At 38.0% G+C, this 19,120-nt stretch overlaps 2 protein-coding genes across 2 annotated transcripts; one reads left to right on the top strand and one right to left on the bottom strand.

The window, feature by feature from the left end:
- Positions 1–13,116, top strand: LOC140244485 (G-protein coupled receptor moody-like). The gene is made up of 3 exons (XM_072324118.1): positions 1–46; positions 5,565–5,610; positions 12,120–13,116. Exons 1-3 carry the CDS (start codon positions 1–3, stop codon positions 13,114–13,116), a joined length of 1,089 nt encoding a protein of 362 aa, XP_072180219.1.
- Positions 13,117–16,545: 3,429 nt separating this feature from the next.
- On the bottom strand, positions 16,546–18,427 carry LOC140244474 (uncharacterized). Its single transcript, XM_072324110.1, has 2 exons — positions 18,352–18,427; positions 16,546–17,882 (listed from the first exon to the last, which is right to left on the bottom strand). Exons 1-2 carry the CDS (start codon positions 18,425–18,427, stop codon positions 16,546–16,548), a joined length of 1,413 nt encoding a protein of 470 aa, XP_072180211.1.
- Positions 18,428–19,120: the final 693 nt, after the last annotated feature.

Here is a 19,120-nt window from a genome sequence, read left to right as displayed (position 1 = left end):
ATGTCAGAGCGGGTGTTGTTCAAGCGTGTGTATAGGGCTCACACGGGTAAATAATTCCCCATATAGAGACGTGTGTTAAAATTCAAATTTCAAAAAAATTCTGTAAAATAGCTGGGAGAAATGAGGCGTTTCATCTTCACTAACCTGGATAAGTGAGATATTACCTTTCATCCATCAAATTTCCAGGGTGATGATCAAGTAGATTACGTAACTCGATTTGCAGTCAATATGTTGCAGTATGTGAAACTCCTCTCCAGTGACGCTGCTGGAGAATTTATTTGTGTTCTCCATCAGTGGACAGATACAACATTTTTTGGCATTGAATTTGCTTGATCCCCTTTGTCTGTTTGCTTCACAATTGCCAAAAATATTGCCAAGTATGCTATGAAGCTGTTAACTCATGCTGAACTTGTATTTAGTGTATTATGTTCATGACTCCAGATCTGTCATGCTTAAAACATATATTTAATTTCATAAACAGATAATAAAGCTGAGGAAGACCAAGGTCGAAAGCTTTGTAACAGCCGGCTTCATGCGACATCTTTTGTCATCTACATTGTCTCGACTATATATATATATATATATATATATATATATATATATATATATATATATATATATATGTGTGTGTGTGTGTGTGTGTGTGTGTGTGTGTGTGTGTGTGTGTATATGTGTGTGTGTGTGTGTGTGTGTGTGTATGTGTGTGTGTGTGTGTGTGTGTGAATATTATACATTAGATAACCACGATTGTGATGTATGATATATGATTTCTCCCGACTGCAGATCATTATCATAATGTTGTGCTCCTTTAATTATTCTGTGTAGAGAGCACTCTAATAATTCAGAATTCTTATCTTGCACTACTCCCTCATTCCAAAGAAGAAATGAAATATCCGTGCGAATAACTAAACAATACAATTACTCTGTATTTAAACATATTTGCAGAGCGCTACAACCATCTTTATGTCAAACCGTCGTGGATATAATGTAAACATAACGACAGATTCCAAAGAGGATTAAAAACGCCATTACGACATTTTTAGTTTTGCCTGTATCAATGCTGTGTTTACATCTAGCTTGACATCTATATAGCTACATCTACAACATATGGCATAACAACGTAGCTAGCGATTTCGTCACTAAATTTGTTATTTGGTGGTCGAAATAACAATTTCGTGATGAAATTGTCATTTCCTTGACGAAATGACCGATGATTTCCTGGCGAAAGCGACCATGCGACACTTGGCGCCGCATACTTAAAGGGGCCCTGAAATCCAAATGCACATTAATTTGTGTTGATTTATGATACCATCAACATCACTTTTGCGGTAAAACGAATATCTACAAACATGAAACATGCATGTTCCCTGGCCATGTCTTTTGTTAGTCACATAAATATGACAGAAACATGCAAGTTATGCTGAGTCGAGAGGAAGGTGCATTCCAATGTCTTTATTTAACATTTCAGTACTTTAGCAATGATTGACTGATGAGGTCATCTCAAGAATATTAATATTGATTGATTTGGAAGGATTTTTTTTTTTTTGTGGGCGTTCCCGAGTAATCTGAAGAAGAATAGAAGAAAAAATCGTTAAAAATATATGAAATGTTTCTAGATATTTGTTTTACCTCAAAAGTGATGTTGAGGGTTTATAAATCAACACTAATCAACATGCATTTGGATTTCAGGGCCCCTCTCGAAGTAAAGGATCACCGCCTAAACGTAACTAACGTAACGTGAACATTTCCCACAACAAGTTACTGTTTACGTCGAATCTCACGTCTACATTACCGTTGAGCAAAGCGTTAGGCCGGAGGTAGGAAACCAGGGCCCCATTTCATAAAAGGTGTTAGGATGCAACTCTTGCTGGAATGGCAACTTCCAATAGCAACAGCCAATCAGGAAGCTGGATTCTTGCCGTTACTATGACAATTGCCATCCCAGCAAGAATTGCTATCATATCAACTTTTTATGAAACGGGGCCCAGATATGGTTTACCATTTCAAAGAGTCAGAGCCCCCTTTCCGTTGTAAGCAAATATTGCTCACGCAGGTTAATCAATGTTGTTCCACATAATTTTGGTTTAAATCCATCCGCTATTTGATTTGATTGATTTATTTCTGCATTTTTAACAAAGTATCAACATCACAATTTTCCAATATTATTCGCATTATTATTCACAAGTGGGCACTGATTTTTTTTTTTGATATTTGATGAAGACTTTTTTTGTTATTTTTTTCTGTGATAATTATGTGTATGTCTACTTTTTTAAAGGGGGTAAAGTGGAGTCGGGGATGGTGTGTGTTTGAACCAATCACTTCAATATTACAATGATGGGTTGGGTCAAAACTATTCAAGTTCAAGTTCAACTTTATTTCATTTCCATTAAATAAGGAGAAATTATGTTGAATGCATAAACAAAACAAATTTGTAGTAATTTCGATAAACGTACATCAACAAGATACATGTGATGATGATTAACGACATAATTGCATTTATAAGGTATATACATATGCATATTACACGGATGGGAATGGAAATGGAGGGTCCCACTAAAAAGCCAAGCTTGTACGATATGGGACCCTCAGAAATACATAAAAAGCAAATAATGGCTTCATGAAACTACAAACAAATATATGAAACAAAATCAAAGAAACTAATGTCAACTGACATGAAATGAAAAAAACAGGAAAGAACAAAAAAAAAAAAAAAAAAAAGAAAATGAAACTGCAACACACGCCATCGTGGACACAAGCAAACAGATTTCCAGGATGTATAGGAGTAATAAGACGCACCCTTGAATGATATTGTGAATATACGGATTGGGTACATATACCCGAAAAACTACAAAAGAGCGGACATATTAAAACAAAGAAAACAAAGAATAGACACAATGATGCATTGTTCGATGACTGTCATATTTAAGGAGAACTTATATTCGACAGATTATTTTACTCTCATGATAGAAAATAGTTGATGTGTAATGATTAATGCATATATATATATATATATATATATATATATATATGATAACTTAATTGAGCTAATGAAACAAACCTAGTCCGGTAATATGTTATAAGATTTCAATAAAAATAATTTCAATTTATTCTTGAAAGAATTCAAAGTTCGTGCTGTTACAATATCATTAGGAAGTGAGTTCCAAAACTTTGGCCCATCGTAAATAAAGGTGTTCTGAGCCAGCAGAGTTCTGAAAAAGGGCAAATGAAACTCATTCGAACGCCTTGTTGGGTGATTGTGAACGGACTGATTTCTTGGAAACATTGTTTCAAATATATTTGGAAGATTTTTTTTTATCATAATTAAACATAAATTGTCCTAGGTTATACAGATACAAATCCTTGATTTTCAATATTTTGTTTTCAAAAAATAACGGGTCGGTATGAGACAGAAATGCAGTATGACATTTAAATACGGAGTGACTTCTTTTGTAATAAAAGTAATTTATCTAAGAATGTTTGATATGTATTTCCCCAAGCAAGAATACCATAATTTAAGTACGGCAATATGAGAGATGAATATAATGTAATAAGGGACGACAAAGGAAGACAAAATTTAACCTTGTTGATTATACCAATATTTCTTGAAATAATTTTACATATACTATCAATATGGAATTTCCATGAAAGCTTATTATCAACCGTTATTCCCAGAAATTTAATATGGGAAACAATTTCCAGTGGAGTCCCATCAAAAACAACGTCAACAGGTGGTTTCTCTATAGAGTTGCTAAAAAACATATATTTTGTTTTTTGAAGATTGAGAGATAATTTATTTGCCTTTATCCATTGGGCGACATTTTCTAATTCAGAGTTTATTGTATTTACAAGTGTAAGAGGATTATTGTGCGAAAAAAATACATTTGAGTCATCCGCAAAGAGAATAAAGGAAAGAACATCTGATGACCTACAAAAATCATTTATATAAACGAGAAACAAAAGCGGACCTAATAAACTTCCCTGTGGGACCCCACATTTGATATTTAACATTTGTGAATTATACCCATTCAAAGAGACATATTGCTTCCTGTTCATGAGGTACAAATTGTAGCTCCTGAACCACTCCAAGGCCTTCCCACGCACTCCGTAATGATGTAATTTATCAAGTAAAATATCATGATTAATAGTGTCGAAGGCCTTGGAGAAGTCCAGGAACAAACCTATTAGATGCGAAGATCTGTCAATAGCGTGTGCCACTTTTTCTACAAAACTTAATAATGCACGTGTTGTGCTGTGTTTTTCTCTAAATCCGAACTGAGAATTTGAAAGTATATGATTGAATTTTAAAAAAGTAATAGTTCTTTTATGAACGATTTTTTCAAGAATTTTGGACAATGTACATAACAAAGAAATCGATCGGTAATTATTAACATCTAATTTGTCGCCTTTTTTAAACAAGGGAATGACTTTTGCTATTTTCATGCTCTCAGGGACAATGCCATTGGAAAGAGATAAATTGAATATGTGAGCTAAAGGATCCGCAATTGAAGATATTACCCCCTTCAAAAGAAAATTACTGATGTCATCATGTCCAGCACTTTTTTTAGAACTAAAATCTGAAACAATATTAATTATCTCCTGCTTATATGTTGGACTAAGAAACATTGAACTAGAATTTGGTGGACCTAAAAATTCAGAAAACTGTTTCGTTGGATGGGGTATATCGCTTGCAAGATTTTCCCCGATTAAAGAAAAATGATTATTCAAAATATTACAAATCTGATGAGAATCTTCAATGATTTCATCTTCAAACCTAATTTTAGTAATACTACATTTATCATTTGATATATTCATTGCTTGCTTTAAAACCTTCCATGTGTTTTGCATATCGTGCCTATACAAATATAACTGCTTGGTATAATATTTTCTCTTTTCTATGCGTATAATTTTCGTCAACGTATTTTTATAACTAGTATATTTAAGTTTCGATTGCTCAGTAGGTTTCATTTTGAATTTATAATATAAATTATTCTTTCTGTTTATTGAACGTAAAAGTGATTTAGAGATCCATGGGAGCCTAGGTATTTTTTTATAATCAGATTGTTTTTGTCTACGTTTTGGCATATGGATATCCAAGAGTCGAAGAAACTTTTGCATAAAGTATTCAAAAGACAAATTTACATCATTTGTATCAAAGATACAAGACCAGTCTGTCATGTCTAAACTAGCACCTAGACTGGCTGTATTTTAATGAGTGATTCTTCGTCTCAATAAACAACCATATTTATTATCAATAGTATCATTTAAAGAGAAACTAGTAGAGATGGGGAAATGGTCTGTTATGTCTGAAAGCAGTATAAGGGAATCGGGAGGAGGAAGAATATTACAAAAAATATTATCAATAAGGGAGGCAGATTCATTAACTATTCGTGTGGGCTTAGATATCAAAGGCAAAAAAGAAGCAGATAAAAATATTTCCAAAAAATCTTGTGACATATTATTTTGTTTTAATAAGTCTATATTGAAATCTCCCATTATGAAACATTTTTTGTGAAGAAAAATTGGGTTCTTCACCAAATCCGAAAAATAATCTAAAAATGATTTAGTGTTTGCATTTGGAGGTCTATATACTACACCTATGATAATATTCTTACTGCCAGGAACGGATATTTCAATAAAAAGAGATTCAATCGAATCAGTCATGCTGTTAAGCTCATCACGAACTACATAATCATACATTTTTGAAACGTATAACGCAACGCAACTATCCAAGACTCAGTTTCCTATTTACTAATCAGTTACAGATTATGCAACGGACATAAACAACTAATGTGAACAACGAATGGCTTAAAAGGAAGATACGTTGTTTGTTTGCTTTAATCCCCCTTATAATATTAGTCAGTCACAGGAAGAATCATGTCAAGAGGAGAAACACTCAACCCTAGAAAGGGAAAGTGATTCTCTGAGACTAGATGGGTTAAAGTATAAGGTGGGATTGATATCTGGAGAATTACGCCTCCGCCACGGCACAAAGTCCTCTGCTAGAGTCATTATTGTAGGGGAGGATTTGCTTAGTCCGTTTCTACCTGTCATTACTCCCGTTGATTACCCGTCAGCCGCTGGTGTTTCCATGGAAACGGTGAGTGCTTTTAAGTGGATCAGTGTAATCAGTGAATCTGGCGATGTATCATACTGACAATTCGATAATCGTCATGAAAAATATATAACCTCGTCAGAGTAGTCAGTCTTATGATAATGAGTGAATTTGTGTGAATTTCTTTGATGAAATCTATCTTTTCACAGAATCCAGGGATCGTACGTACTGTGATGGAGAATAATACGGTCTCTAAAGAACAAATGATTATCCGGGGTAACGTGATAAACATAACAAAAAAAAAATGAACGTCTCTCAAGTGCCCACTCGGTTCATTAGAGTTCCTATGGATCAGTAGCACATATGCATAGGGCCTATGAGTGACTTCACGATGTCACCTCCTCACAATTTACCAACTGATCGTGTACAAAAACTGACAAAAATTAAACTTCTCTGCTGTAGAAGTACATGTAAAAACTTAATACATTTACATCACCGTCATGATTCCAGGCTGAATAACTTCGCAGTAAAGATCATTTGGAATATGGCATATTATCCTAATATACATAAAGGGGGTATCTCACTGAGCGGCGAACGTTTGCGAACGTAGCGAATTTGGGATTTCGCCAGGGTTCGTAAAGGGTAAAAGGGGGTATCTCACTGAGCGGCGAACGTTTGCGAACGTAGCGAATTTGGGATTTCGCCAGGGTTCGTAAAGGGTTGCAAAAAGTTTGTTAACAGTCGCAAGAAAGTTCGCAAACGGTTTTTATTGCCGTAAACAGTTTTTCTTGTAGCGAAGGAATTTTGAACATGTTCAAAATTTCTTTGCGAACCTTTGCGAATTTGTATTTTCGCTAACAGTTGCAAACATTCGGAAAACACTTGTAAGAATTCGCAAACGGTCGTAATACGGTGTCGCTAACATTTTTATTTGATTCGCCACTGCTAGCGAACTAGTAACCATAAATTATGGTTCCTATATAAAAGCTTCTGAAACAGACATGGTTCCACTCTAAGAAAGTTCTTGAAGGTCTTGACATCTCCATCATGTAATTGCTGCAAGTCTGTCCTCTGCAACCACTCTCTGACCCAAACAGTCTTTCTTTTCTTCTTCCTTTCTTGTTTTTCTTTATCTTATTTCTCTTATGCTGCACAATAGCTGTAGCAGCAGCCTGACGAAGCAGCTCTTCAAGGATAGCAACACCTTGAGCCTCTTCTTGGCAGAAATTTATTTCCATATACTGGAAATCCATCTTGAACGGTTGTCACAAGAGATCTGAATTCAGTGGAAGGTTTTACGTTCGTTTTATGGGTCTGACTATACATAATCGCCTGGTACTTTTCTAGGTTCAAGAACATTCGCAAAATTGTCGCAAAGGATTTGCAAACAGTTGCTAGTATTTGCGAAACTGTCGCTAACATTTGCAAAACTGTCGCTAACATTTGCAAAATTGTCGCTAACATTTGCTAACATTCGCTAATAGTCGCCATCTGTGTTTCGCAAACACTTTCGCAAACGTTCGCTCAAGTGTTACTAATTGTCGCTAAACATCGCTAAAAGTCGCTAACTGTCGCTTATGGCAGAAGCGAACCTAGAGTTTTCGCAAACGTTCGTCAGAAAAGTTGGCGAATCTCAAATTCGCTACGTTCGCAAACGTTCGCCGCTCAGTGAGATACCAGCTTTAGGATTTGAAACTCGGGCATAAATGCGTTTGAATAAACAAACAAATACAAACAAAAACAAGACTGAAAATTGGAAGATTCTGGTTCAGTCTATGTGGCAAATTCTGAGTGGATAAGATCATAAACTCGCTCAGTTGCATATTTATACTGCCTGTTCCAGAAATGGCTACTGAAAATTAGCGAAAATTTCACAATTTCATAACTTCCTTTGTTTTGGTCTAATTTTCATTATTGTGCTCATAGAATTTGACTCTTTCTTTTAAGACTAACATTTAACAGGTCCGGAGTTCCGCTTTAACATCAGGGGACCTTTCTCCTCTAATTTCAATCACAAAGGATCTGAAAAAAAAAACCACCTCTTACGGAGAAGACAAATCTTGATAATTCAAACCAAGTGATCTCAAAAAAAAAATATTTCACCATGCTGTTTGCTTGAAATAACATGTTGTGGAGGCTTCTGCGATGTGAGGCTTTGATTCTTGTAGAAAACAACAACAATGATCCTCATTGCCAGATAGATTGTTCAATAGTTATTTGTCTTCGAAAATCAATACACAACTACAAACACATGATATGGTTGGCAGCAGTGTTCATGATGATGATAATAATGAAGATGCTGAAAGTAATGATTAGATATCGTAACTCTTGCAATTATAACATATTATGGATCAGCTACTGATTTACAGTAACAGTAATGGCTGTGCGGCAGGTATCAGCATTTTCACAAACTGAGATATTAATTTTTTTTTATTTGCTTTTTAATATCACACAAGTACACAGATGGATCCTTCTAATTATTCATCATTCATCACGAGCATCATGTTGGACCCCCTTCTTTTATTGCGTTAACGTATTGTATCATCGGTTGCCAAAGGGTCAAGCTTATAGCTTATAATATTATTGGCGACCGTTCTGTACGGTAATTCATAACACATGTATTGTAATTTTGTCTTAAATGTATTTATAATCAAAATTTTTGAAATTGTTGAAACTAGCTATAATGAGTTTCATATTTGTATATCATTATGTTTGATTATGTTGAAAAAAATGTAAATGGTGCCATACGGAGAATAAATAAATCAAATCTAATCAAATCAAATCAAATCAAATCAAATCATTTGATTACTATGTTGTCATGGCATCATCAGCTGTGGGATATTGCCTACCACCAAGTCAACAGGGAGAGAGAACATGGAATGATCGTGTTTCAGAGAGGGGCTACGTTTACAAAATATATTAGCACATGCAATTTCCATTGATTTGTATACCAAGCATACGTACCGAAACGCTTTCATCATCGTATTACTATGACCACTATTCCATCGTACATGACCTTTACCTTGTAACAGTCAGAGTTGGAAATGTACGTGCTTTGTGATTTGTATTATATTTTTCAATACAGAAATGCTCTTATTTTTCCAACAACAATTTCTGCAAAATCATTGCCAGAACAACCCCATGTTTCAGAGGATGTGACTTTAGATGACCAAGATTTTAATGGCGAACGAAGTTTTTACTTCAAAGACATTCTCAGACACTTCTATTATGGCTTTACATTATTCCATTATGAATTATGTTAGTTTCTGGAATTTCACCTGTTACCGTGGCAATGGACATTTATATCATTCTCATGACCTTGAACGGCTATGATTTTGATTGCATTTCAGCGGATAACTCAAATTCAAATTCAAATTCAAATTTCATTTCATTTCCGTAAGATAAACAGAGAAGTCATAAACAGAACATATTTGTAATCATTACAAAAATGTTAATTAACAAAAATACGTGTGATAAGGAGTAACAAAATGAAGAAAACATAACTGTATTATTTTTTTTAATAGTGGAAAAATGAGCAAAGAAAATGGGAGTTATCGGGATTCGAACCCGAAACCTCCGGATTGCTAAAGCTAAACAGCTAAAGATGCCCTAGTTCAGTGTTCGTCCCAGAAACCCTAAATTCTCAATGCTCGGATGGTCAGAAGCTATGGCAGTGTGTTTGTGTGTGACACACACACACACACACACACACACACACACACACTTAAACCTGTCATAAATCCGAAGGATAATTCAACTTGGGGATAAATGCGAGGGATCACCGGCGAAGTGATGAATATGATATATGGTTTATACATATGCATAGTACAAATTAAATAAGGATTGAAATGGAAATGGGGATCCCACTGAAATGCAAAGCTGGTACGATATGGAACCCTCAGAAAATACATAATGAATTAATGAAATAATATATAATGATATGAAACAACATCAAAGGAACCCACTGTCAACTGGCATGAAATCAAATAAGGAAGAACAAAAATACAAGCTGGATCGAATAATATCGCAAAGAATATTGTGTACATATATCGGTAAAAAGCAGAACAGCGGACATAAAAGAAGGAGAGAATAGACACATATTATACCGTACAATAACAAGAACATCTGAGGAGGACTTGTGTTTGACAGGTTATTTTTCTCTTATAAAAAAGATTTACATATAATTGTTCCATGTTCTAAAGAAAAAATGACTTGATTGAAATGATGAAGTGAACCTAATTCGTCCAAAGTCTGAATGTAGTCACTTTTTTCACACTTTTGGCACTGCAATGATTTGTCAGCATGGCAATGGGAGAAGACAACAGAGAATACTAAGACTTCAGTTGCAATTAAATGAATAATTCTAAAGCTATTAGGTCACTTTCGTCACATGTTAGTATCATTTACTTGTAAATATATGTAGTTTTCTAAAATAATTCGTTACCATGACAATTGAACACATAAGAATAACGATAACCGATTCAATGATTGCTTCCAAATCTATGGATATAGTCACTTTTCTACATTCTAGTTTGATATAATTTGAAATCTGTGTTGTTTCAAAAAGATAATTCGTTGCCATGGCAACGGGAGAAGACGTCCAATGACAGACCTTCTGAATGAAAGGGCTGATATCCAAATCTACTTAAAATATAATCAGTCTGGATATTTGCCAAATTTGGTGCTATTTGATAAGTTTATCCACCGATTTCTTTGCCACCGGACTAAATGGCTCTCTATATACTGCATTTCTTCCTTGAAATGAATGTATATGCTGCGTTTTTCCTTGGGAAACTCAAAGTTCATTGTAGATACTGCACTTTGCAGTTATGAAATTGGGTTTCCTACATCTTTGTCAGAAATCAAGTTTATCACAGGAAAATGATTGTTTATTGAATATTTTTTGTATGCAAAACAGAAAAGAAAAGTGAAGGTCGACTAAAGTGTCAGATAGTGCGTTTTTCTGGGCGGGGGGGGGGGGGGATGGTGACCGTGAATATAATTTTCCCAATTAATTTCACAATGGAAACCAGTAGAATGTTGTTTCTTTGAAATGACAATGAGCAGTAAAATGTAAGGTACTATCCCCGTACAAAATTCACGATTTGCGATTAATCAAATTATGGTTCATTTGCTAATGCAGCAGGCGTCTTGGCATCATGCTTGGCTTAGCAAATGTTTGCTGTGTTCTTTCATAAGAAAAGGTATGAATTAATGATCACGTGAGTCGGGAGGTATTGTTGATATTTTGCGTCCTGATCATGTTACGCCGATAAAGCGATTCGCATGATTGAATCGTAGAGGTCAGGTGAGAGACACTCTCTGGTAGTGCCGAAGAGTGCTCACAAGGCAAGGAGTGCCATTTACGCGCACACGAACAAGAACACACGCACGCACGTACGCAAACACACCAGGGATCCAGAGCGAGCACATTGTTAATTACATATTTCATATAAACGCAGTAGTGTCCGCACAAATCAAGATGTCCACTGAATACACTTACATTATCTTGGCTGCTGCAGAGTCATGAGGTTTAGCTGTGATCAACCATCAATCAAGACATGATTGTTGAATGAGGCCCTCGGTATCGATAACTCTTAAGTGATCTAGTGCGCGTAATTGTCATGTGACACTCGCGCACTTTTTTGCACTTGCAATGTGGCTCATCGGCGAAAGTGGTTTATCTTTTCTTCTTTATTTGCCCAAAGAAGACTTGGGGAAAAAGAATACACTTTGCGAAAAAGACGAAAGACCATTTTAAGCGGAAATGACGGTTCCAGTAATGTGACGAATTTCTTATACTTCGCGCTTAGTAAATGACCTTGTTTCATTGTGACTTTTTATTTCACCAGGTGAGCTTCTGTGTCGTGACATCGAAGTTGCAAGGAAAACATTTTCTTTTTCAAAGCTTGCGGATCACACTTTCGTTCAAATGATTATTGATACATTCTCAGCCAATACAAGTTCTTTACAGACACAAATGCAAAAACAGCGGAACAATGCAGAATCTTACTCCACACGTCGATGAATCTAATGAGGGTGAATTTGAGGTCGGTTTCGTCCACCGCGCCATCGGAGCAAGCATTCTGGTAGTCGTTGCCGTCATCGGCATCACCGGCAACAGCCTCGTGATCGTCGCGATGGCTGTCTCGCGAAAACTGCAGACGATAACGAACGTGTTTGTATTGAGTCTCAGCGTTACTGATCTCCTGACGTGCGCCCTGCTACCCTTCCAGTCCTTGGGACTGGTTCACCCAGCAGGTTGGCCCCTGAACCACACCTTCTGTCAGGTGGTAGGAGCATCTGTCTATATCTCCACAATAACCAGCGTACTCACTCTCGCTCTTATCGCCTTCAACCGCTACTATCTGATCACGAGAAGACCAGCTGACTACCAATGGCTCTACAAACCGTTTCGATTGTGCCTCATGCTGGCCGTTGCCTGGTTCCAGTCAATACTCTGCTTGCTTGTACCAGAAGTTGTCAATATCGAGACGCTGGGCTACTCCAGCGAACAGCGGTGGTGCAGCTGGTTGAGTAAAGAGGATCCGGTTGGCATATACGAATCAATCGCCTTTGTGAACATCTTCTTCTCGTTCCTTCTCATAATTTTCTGTTACGTCAAGATTTTGATGTGGGTGCGTCAGCAGCAGCAAGTGCTGGCGCAGAGCGACGTCGCGCCCACTTCCGTCGTCACAGCCAACCGCCCAGCCGAACCCTCCGAGATGCCTGGTCAAGATCAAACTTCTGACCGTCCTCACGGATTCGATGCCGCACCGAAGAAAGAAGTGCGGAAAAGAGCGAGCCAGATCAACATGAACCTGTTTTTCGTCGTGTGCGCTTTCTTCCTCTGCGTGATGCCCCACAGTCTCTGCGTACTCACCCCGGGACACGAGATCCCCTCCATCTACACCTTCATCCTCATGTCCGTCAACTGCTGCATCAACCCTCTCATATACGCCCAGAAGCATCCACACTTTAAGCAGGTGTTTCGCGCTCTCCTGAGATGTAAATACAACGACATTCCGCATCCATCCTCCTGGATAAGAGTCTTCTTGGAATGAATTTGTCAAAAATGCCTGCCCGGCGATACAAGTCAACAATAATAAGTGTTATCTATTAAGTGTTCTCATCTAGGAGCAACCCCAGTAATTATTGATACATCCCCGCTTGGTGCAATGACACCGACGGCAGTGAACAGGACTGGTGTGCTGCAGTATAAATTATACTTTTGCTCTCTTCACGTATGCTAGTTTCTGAGGTTTCAGCTTATCAAACTGTTTCCATATCTTTTAATATCAATGACAGTCATCAAGCTAAGATTTGATTCATGCCATATATATATATACATATATACATATATATATATATATATATATATATATATATACATACATATATGTATATATATATATATATATATATATATATATATATATATATATATATATATCATATACATATATTTGCATGTGTGTGTGTGTGTGCGTGCGTATGTGTATCTACATAATTTCTATCCCATGCATGCACCTCGGTCTTTGATCATTTCTCTACCACGTTTGTGTATAGACGATAAAGCTGACCAAGAAGACCAAGCGTCAAAAGCTGGCAGCTGGCATCCTCCAACATCCCTTGTCTTCATTCGTCATGATTTAAACTATGTATATATATACATATATATATATATATATATATATATATATATATATATATATATATAAACAATTATATATATATCATATGCATATGTATGTTTCTTCTCTTTGTCTCTCTCGCTCTCTCTCCCTCTGCCAACACATATAACGCTTGTAAGGGAGTCTAATAGGCTGGTATTTGTTAGTAGATCTGTGTTATGTAATTTCATTTCAGTAAATGGGCATGATAATAAGTGACAACAATAAGAAGATATAACCGAACAACTGTAACTTCAATTGATTCTGAATTTTATTTGCAAATGCAAATGTAAATAAAACTCAAAATAATAAATAAAATATCAAAACAACTGGCGAAACATAAATCAACAAAAATGGGATTCAAACTGGAGATAGCTTCACACTGATTTTTTTTTTTTTTTTTAGATAATGTATTCACACAATTAACATCTCTTGCATTCAATTCATCAAATATGAATGCTTCTTCCTGAAGTAAGATTGCATAAAACTTGTAATCCTTGCTAGAATATCACTCCACTTAGATTAAACTTCTGAATTTACAAGCGACTTCTTGAGATGTGCCTCCGGCATATTCAAATTGATCGCATGTTACTTGTACAATGTACGTATATTTGCTGGAAATAAATGTCATTGAACCTGTCATGCACCTGAACGATCCAGATCACTAACGAAGATTGATGCCACTGTGTATAATGGCGTGTGTGTTTTTTACATTGAGGTACGCTGTCGGTACATGAATATTAATTGTAAAATTAGAAGTGGGTAGTCTCCAAAGTACAAGCAATGAGCAGTGATGAGAAAGAAAGTAATGTGCCTGACGTTGATTTGTAAACTAAAACAACACAAAACAAACAAACAAACATAAAAAGGAAAATACGTGAAAAAGACAAACTGAAAAGTGAATTTTTCGTAATAAATAAATACGTTGTCCGAGCAACGATGCACGAAGAGGACGATCTTCAGCATGTTCAGCGTCGCCTAGGTGAAGCTATCGTGCGTGCCACCTGTCAGGGTGAATTTTAAAAGAAAATACGTGCAAAAAGCAACCCGGTAAATAAGAAGTCGATATTGATGAAATTGTCTGAACTAAATGAAACAGTGTAGATTCAATTACCATGGCATTTGCGATCAGTACTTACTTCTTTTCGAGATAATTTTCCTCATAATTGAAACGTAAAATGAATATCAGTGTCGGTTTGGTGCAGAAACCACTGATACTATGTTTGTAACGATAGCCCGGTATAATTTGTCAATGGAGACCACGTTAGGATGGAAAAGCAGAATCAAGTTTCCCAGATTGTTACTAATTATTTGAAGAAAAAAAAAAAGTCATCAAATCGGTCAACGAGAAGAAACTGGGACAATAGTGAAGACCTGCTAAACGGCAGAACATCTTTTGACATGATAATCAATGAAAAATTTGAAAACACAACTATAGAATTGTGTTGTCACTACAGTCATCTCATGAATTTGATTGCACTATTTTAATGCTGATTAATGCTGAAAATGATATTAAACAATTTTGACATTATGACAATCGAGGACGTCTCCATCAAAGTATGCTCTGTCGTAATCTAAGGTCTACGGTAGTGTATACATCAGCTGAAATGCACAAAGCAAACGAGTTGGAGATCGATCAAGCAGGTGTTACCCTTTGCATTCTTGCATAAACTGCAGAGAAACCCAACTCTAAAGCAAGGGCGATATCATGTAGAAATGTAAGCATCAAATGAAGAGCTTGCTTCCACAAGGCGCTAAATCCATCACTTTTCAATGGATTTAGAGCGTTTTGGAAGCAAGCTCTTCAAATAGAGAGGTCATGCTACCATTTTGTTTTCTGATCTTTGCAATGATTTACTGCTTCATAGTTCTGTAAGAAAGATAATGTAGAGATCATTAATTCAAAAAGCCTTTTGACTGATTTCATTCGCATATTGAGGATCAATGATTCCACATTAAGCGCATGTTCCAGTCTCTTACTATATAGCAAATGTACTTACCTAGCTTTTGCAGAGACCGCATAGTCTAGTGGTAGAAAGGCTTTCTATGCAATAGTTCCCACCCTGAGATCATCTGTAAGCAAGAACATATTAGAAATACATGACTGTAGTATTTGGCAACACGTATGTTCGTATCTCGAGAAAGAAAATAAAGGGGGGGGGGGAGCTGTAACGACTGCTTAAAGGGACGATTTAGTATTGGTTTAGGTGAGAATTCAGCTTTTAACTTCTTGTGTAAGACTTATAAACCACTCTATGAAATGTAAACAAACAAGAGGAATTCAAAGTTTATATGATGACTAAATTGGTTTTTAAAATGGCTGAGATATCCAAAAGCAGCAACGCAATCCTAATGAAAGGTGGGTTCCAACTTCTAGTATTATGCTTTTAGAATTACTAATACGTTCTTTCATATTTCATATCTAAAGAAGTTTCTCATTACCTCAAAAAACCCCTCATTAAAAACAGCGGACACTTCATGCCCCATATCAAACGAAACATCGCTTTAAACTTTGCATAACGACGATAACATGAAATTAATCAAAATGAGTTTATGACATAATATTGTAATTATTGACAGCAAATTTCCTTTTCACTGAATAAGAAGGTAATATGTAAACGATCTATCAAATAATAGCAGTGCTTCGAGTCCCCTGCCTTGAATCCATTTTGCAATCTTCAAACAATGTGTGGAATACAATGGCACATGCAATAAAGATGATACGAGACAAAGGCATGTGTATTACTATCACAAAGAAACAATGCTGCCACATCTATTTGATTTGAAGGTAATTAAAACGTGTCTCATGAAAATAGGGGCTTACTCACCACTGTCAGATGAACCACCGTTTGCATCACAGCCTGAGGAAGCAGCATCGTTCTGGGAACAGGTGCCAGTGCCGGCATCAGCCGCGGGGGCACGAGGCACGGTTGGAGCCTGTGCGACTGGAGGTCGTGGTGCAGCAGGTGCTGCTGGGCGTGGTGCCGGTGGTGCAGCAGGGCGTGGTGCAGCAGGACGTGGCGCAGCAGGGCGTGGTGCAGCTGGGCGCGGTGCAGCTGGGCGCGGTGCAGCAGGGGCTGGTGCAGCTGGTTGTGGTGCGGCAGGTACAGCTGGGCGTGGAGAGGGAGCCCGTGGTTGCACTGGAGAAAATGCGGGAGGAGCAGGTGGCGCAGGAGCTGGTGGGCCAGGGACTGGAATGCCTGCACCAGGAATGCTTGCAACCGTTGGAGCACCAGGAGCTGCTGCCGACGAATCTGACTCCCCACTGGAGTCAGCATCGGCTGCGTCAGCAGCAGGAGCAGCAGCTGCTGCAGCAGCTCCATCAACTCCATCAGCCCCATCTCCCGTATCAGCGGCATCTGTGTCAGCAGCAGCGGTTTCACTGGTGTCGACTTCCTCTTCGCTGCTATCACTGTCGGCATCACTGCCCGCTGTTCCAGCACCTGTAGCAGCGTCCGTCCCGTCGGCGTCAGCTGCGGCATAGACAGTGCCGTCTCCTGGTGCAAATCCCACACCTGGCACGGGTGCTGCAGGAGCGTATGCTGGAACACCAGGAGATGCAGGAGCGTATCCTGGAACACCAGGGGATGCAGGGGCGAATGCCGGAACACCAGGAGATGCAGGGGCGTATGCTGGAACACCAGGAGATGCAGGGGCGTATGCTGGAACACCAGGGGATGATGGAGCGTATGCTGGAACACCAGGGGATGATGGAGCGTATCCTGGGACACCAGGTGGCGCAGGAGCTCTAGGTGGTTGAACAGGAGCACTTGGACGAGGAGGAGTAGGAGCCCTTTGGGGAGGATAGTAAGGCGCAGTCGGAGCTCTAGGGGGAGCCTGAGGTGCCTGAGGTGGGGCTACAGGAGGTCTTGGCGCTGCAGGAGCTGCAGGAGGTACTGGGACCGGAGCCCGAGGTGGTCCAGGTGCGACAGGAGCCCTCGGTGGCGCAGGTGCTGCAGGCGGGGCCGGTCCTGCTGGAGGCGCGGGAATAGGCGCGCCAGGGCCTCCGCCCCGACCACAAGCTCCTGAGTGAGAAACCGTGATCGTCGTTCCACTGGACTCAGCATCAGCCTCTATGTCACACTCATCGTTGTAGGTCTTGCCATTGCTTCCACACACAGTACCAGAGCGGCCTCTTTCGCACGAGTCCCTTGGCACTGTGGACACAAGAAGTTTAACAATTTGATGTAAAAACGTAGATGTAAATGTACATGCCCATGCTATCTTGTATGAGTGCTTAATATGTTTCATCACTGCTTTCAGTCTATGTCAATTAATTTTATCGATTGAATTTGGCGCATGCTTCAGCGTGAACATGTACCGATCTTCGGTATGTCTGGGACTTGCAATTCATGAGCAGTTAAGTTATGACATCATTTTTTTTTTTGAAGACATCTTAAGTGTTGCAGCTGATGTACTCTAAAAAATGCATTAAAAAAAAAACTGAGAGTGTTCCATCATAGTTTCAACATTTTCATGCTTGAAAACTAGGATTGTGATTTTATTTATCACACTATCTTGTAAGAAGGTGCAACTTTGAACAATGACATATTATCTCATAATGGATTATATTTGACTTTTGCAAATTAGCTGATTCAGAAGAAGTCAGCAGCTTGTTAAATTCACCTCTTGGGGCAGCTAGTGACAGCGTCGCTAAAGATACGAGACAGCCGAGCACGGCTAGACTTGAAATCACTCGCATGATGAATCACGTGACTGAAAAAAAAAAGGAACAGAAAAGATGCAAAACAAGTGAAAATGTTTATAGATGGCGTATATTATGCGATTCTGCTGATGTAGGTAGCATTGCAACAATAATTGTCCCAACGTTCAACCAGTGGGATATTCCTTCCCTTTTAAATTATCCGTTAATCGATTCATACGTGTGTAATTAGACATCATGTCAAGTATGACAATGATTTGCTAAAGTTTCCTAAGTTTAGCGAGCGACGTGAAGTTTGAGAGGTTTCATTAGTATGTTCTAACTTCATATTTATACATGCAAATACTCAGTGACAGTGTGTGTTACACTCTGCACGTGATATGGAGAATAATGCACTACTCTGCATACCTGTCATGGTGTTGTCAAACAGCAAAATATAATTCCATTAAAAAAAAAATATGAACAACAATGAAATATGTTTTCAAAATCACCCTTACCGCGTTATCCATAATCGGGAAATTTGACTAATCATTTAAAAAGTGCAAGGAACTTTTAACAAAACGTTCAATACTCACGATTTTAACGCTTTCTTTTTGAAAAAACTTGACTCTTAGCTGAAAGGATGTCTCTTCTCTCTGGGTGCTGTGGCGTTGTTGTGGAGCAGACTCGAGCAGTCCGAAGTGATGCTGCTCTGAAGTGAAATTCCTCTATATATACCATTTTCCTCCCAGA

Source organism: Diadema setosum, chromosome 2 (assembly GCF_964275005.1).
Source record: "Diadema setosum chromosome 2, eeDiaSeto1, whole genome shotgun sequence".
Taxonomy (NCBI): domain Eukaryota; kingdom Metazoa; phylum Echinodermata; class Echinoidea; order Diadematoida; family Diadematidae; genus Diadema; species Diadema setosum.
This window is presented reverse-complemented; position numbering and strand designations above follow the sequence as displayed.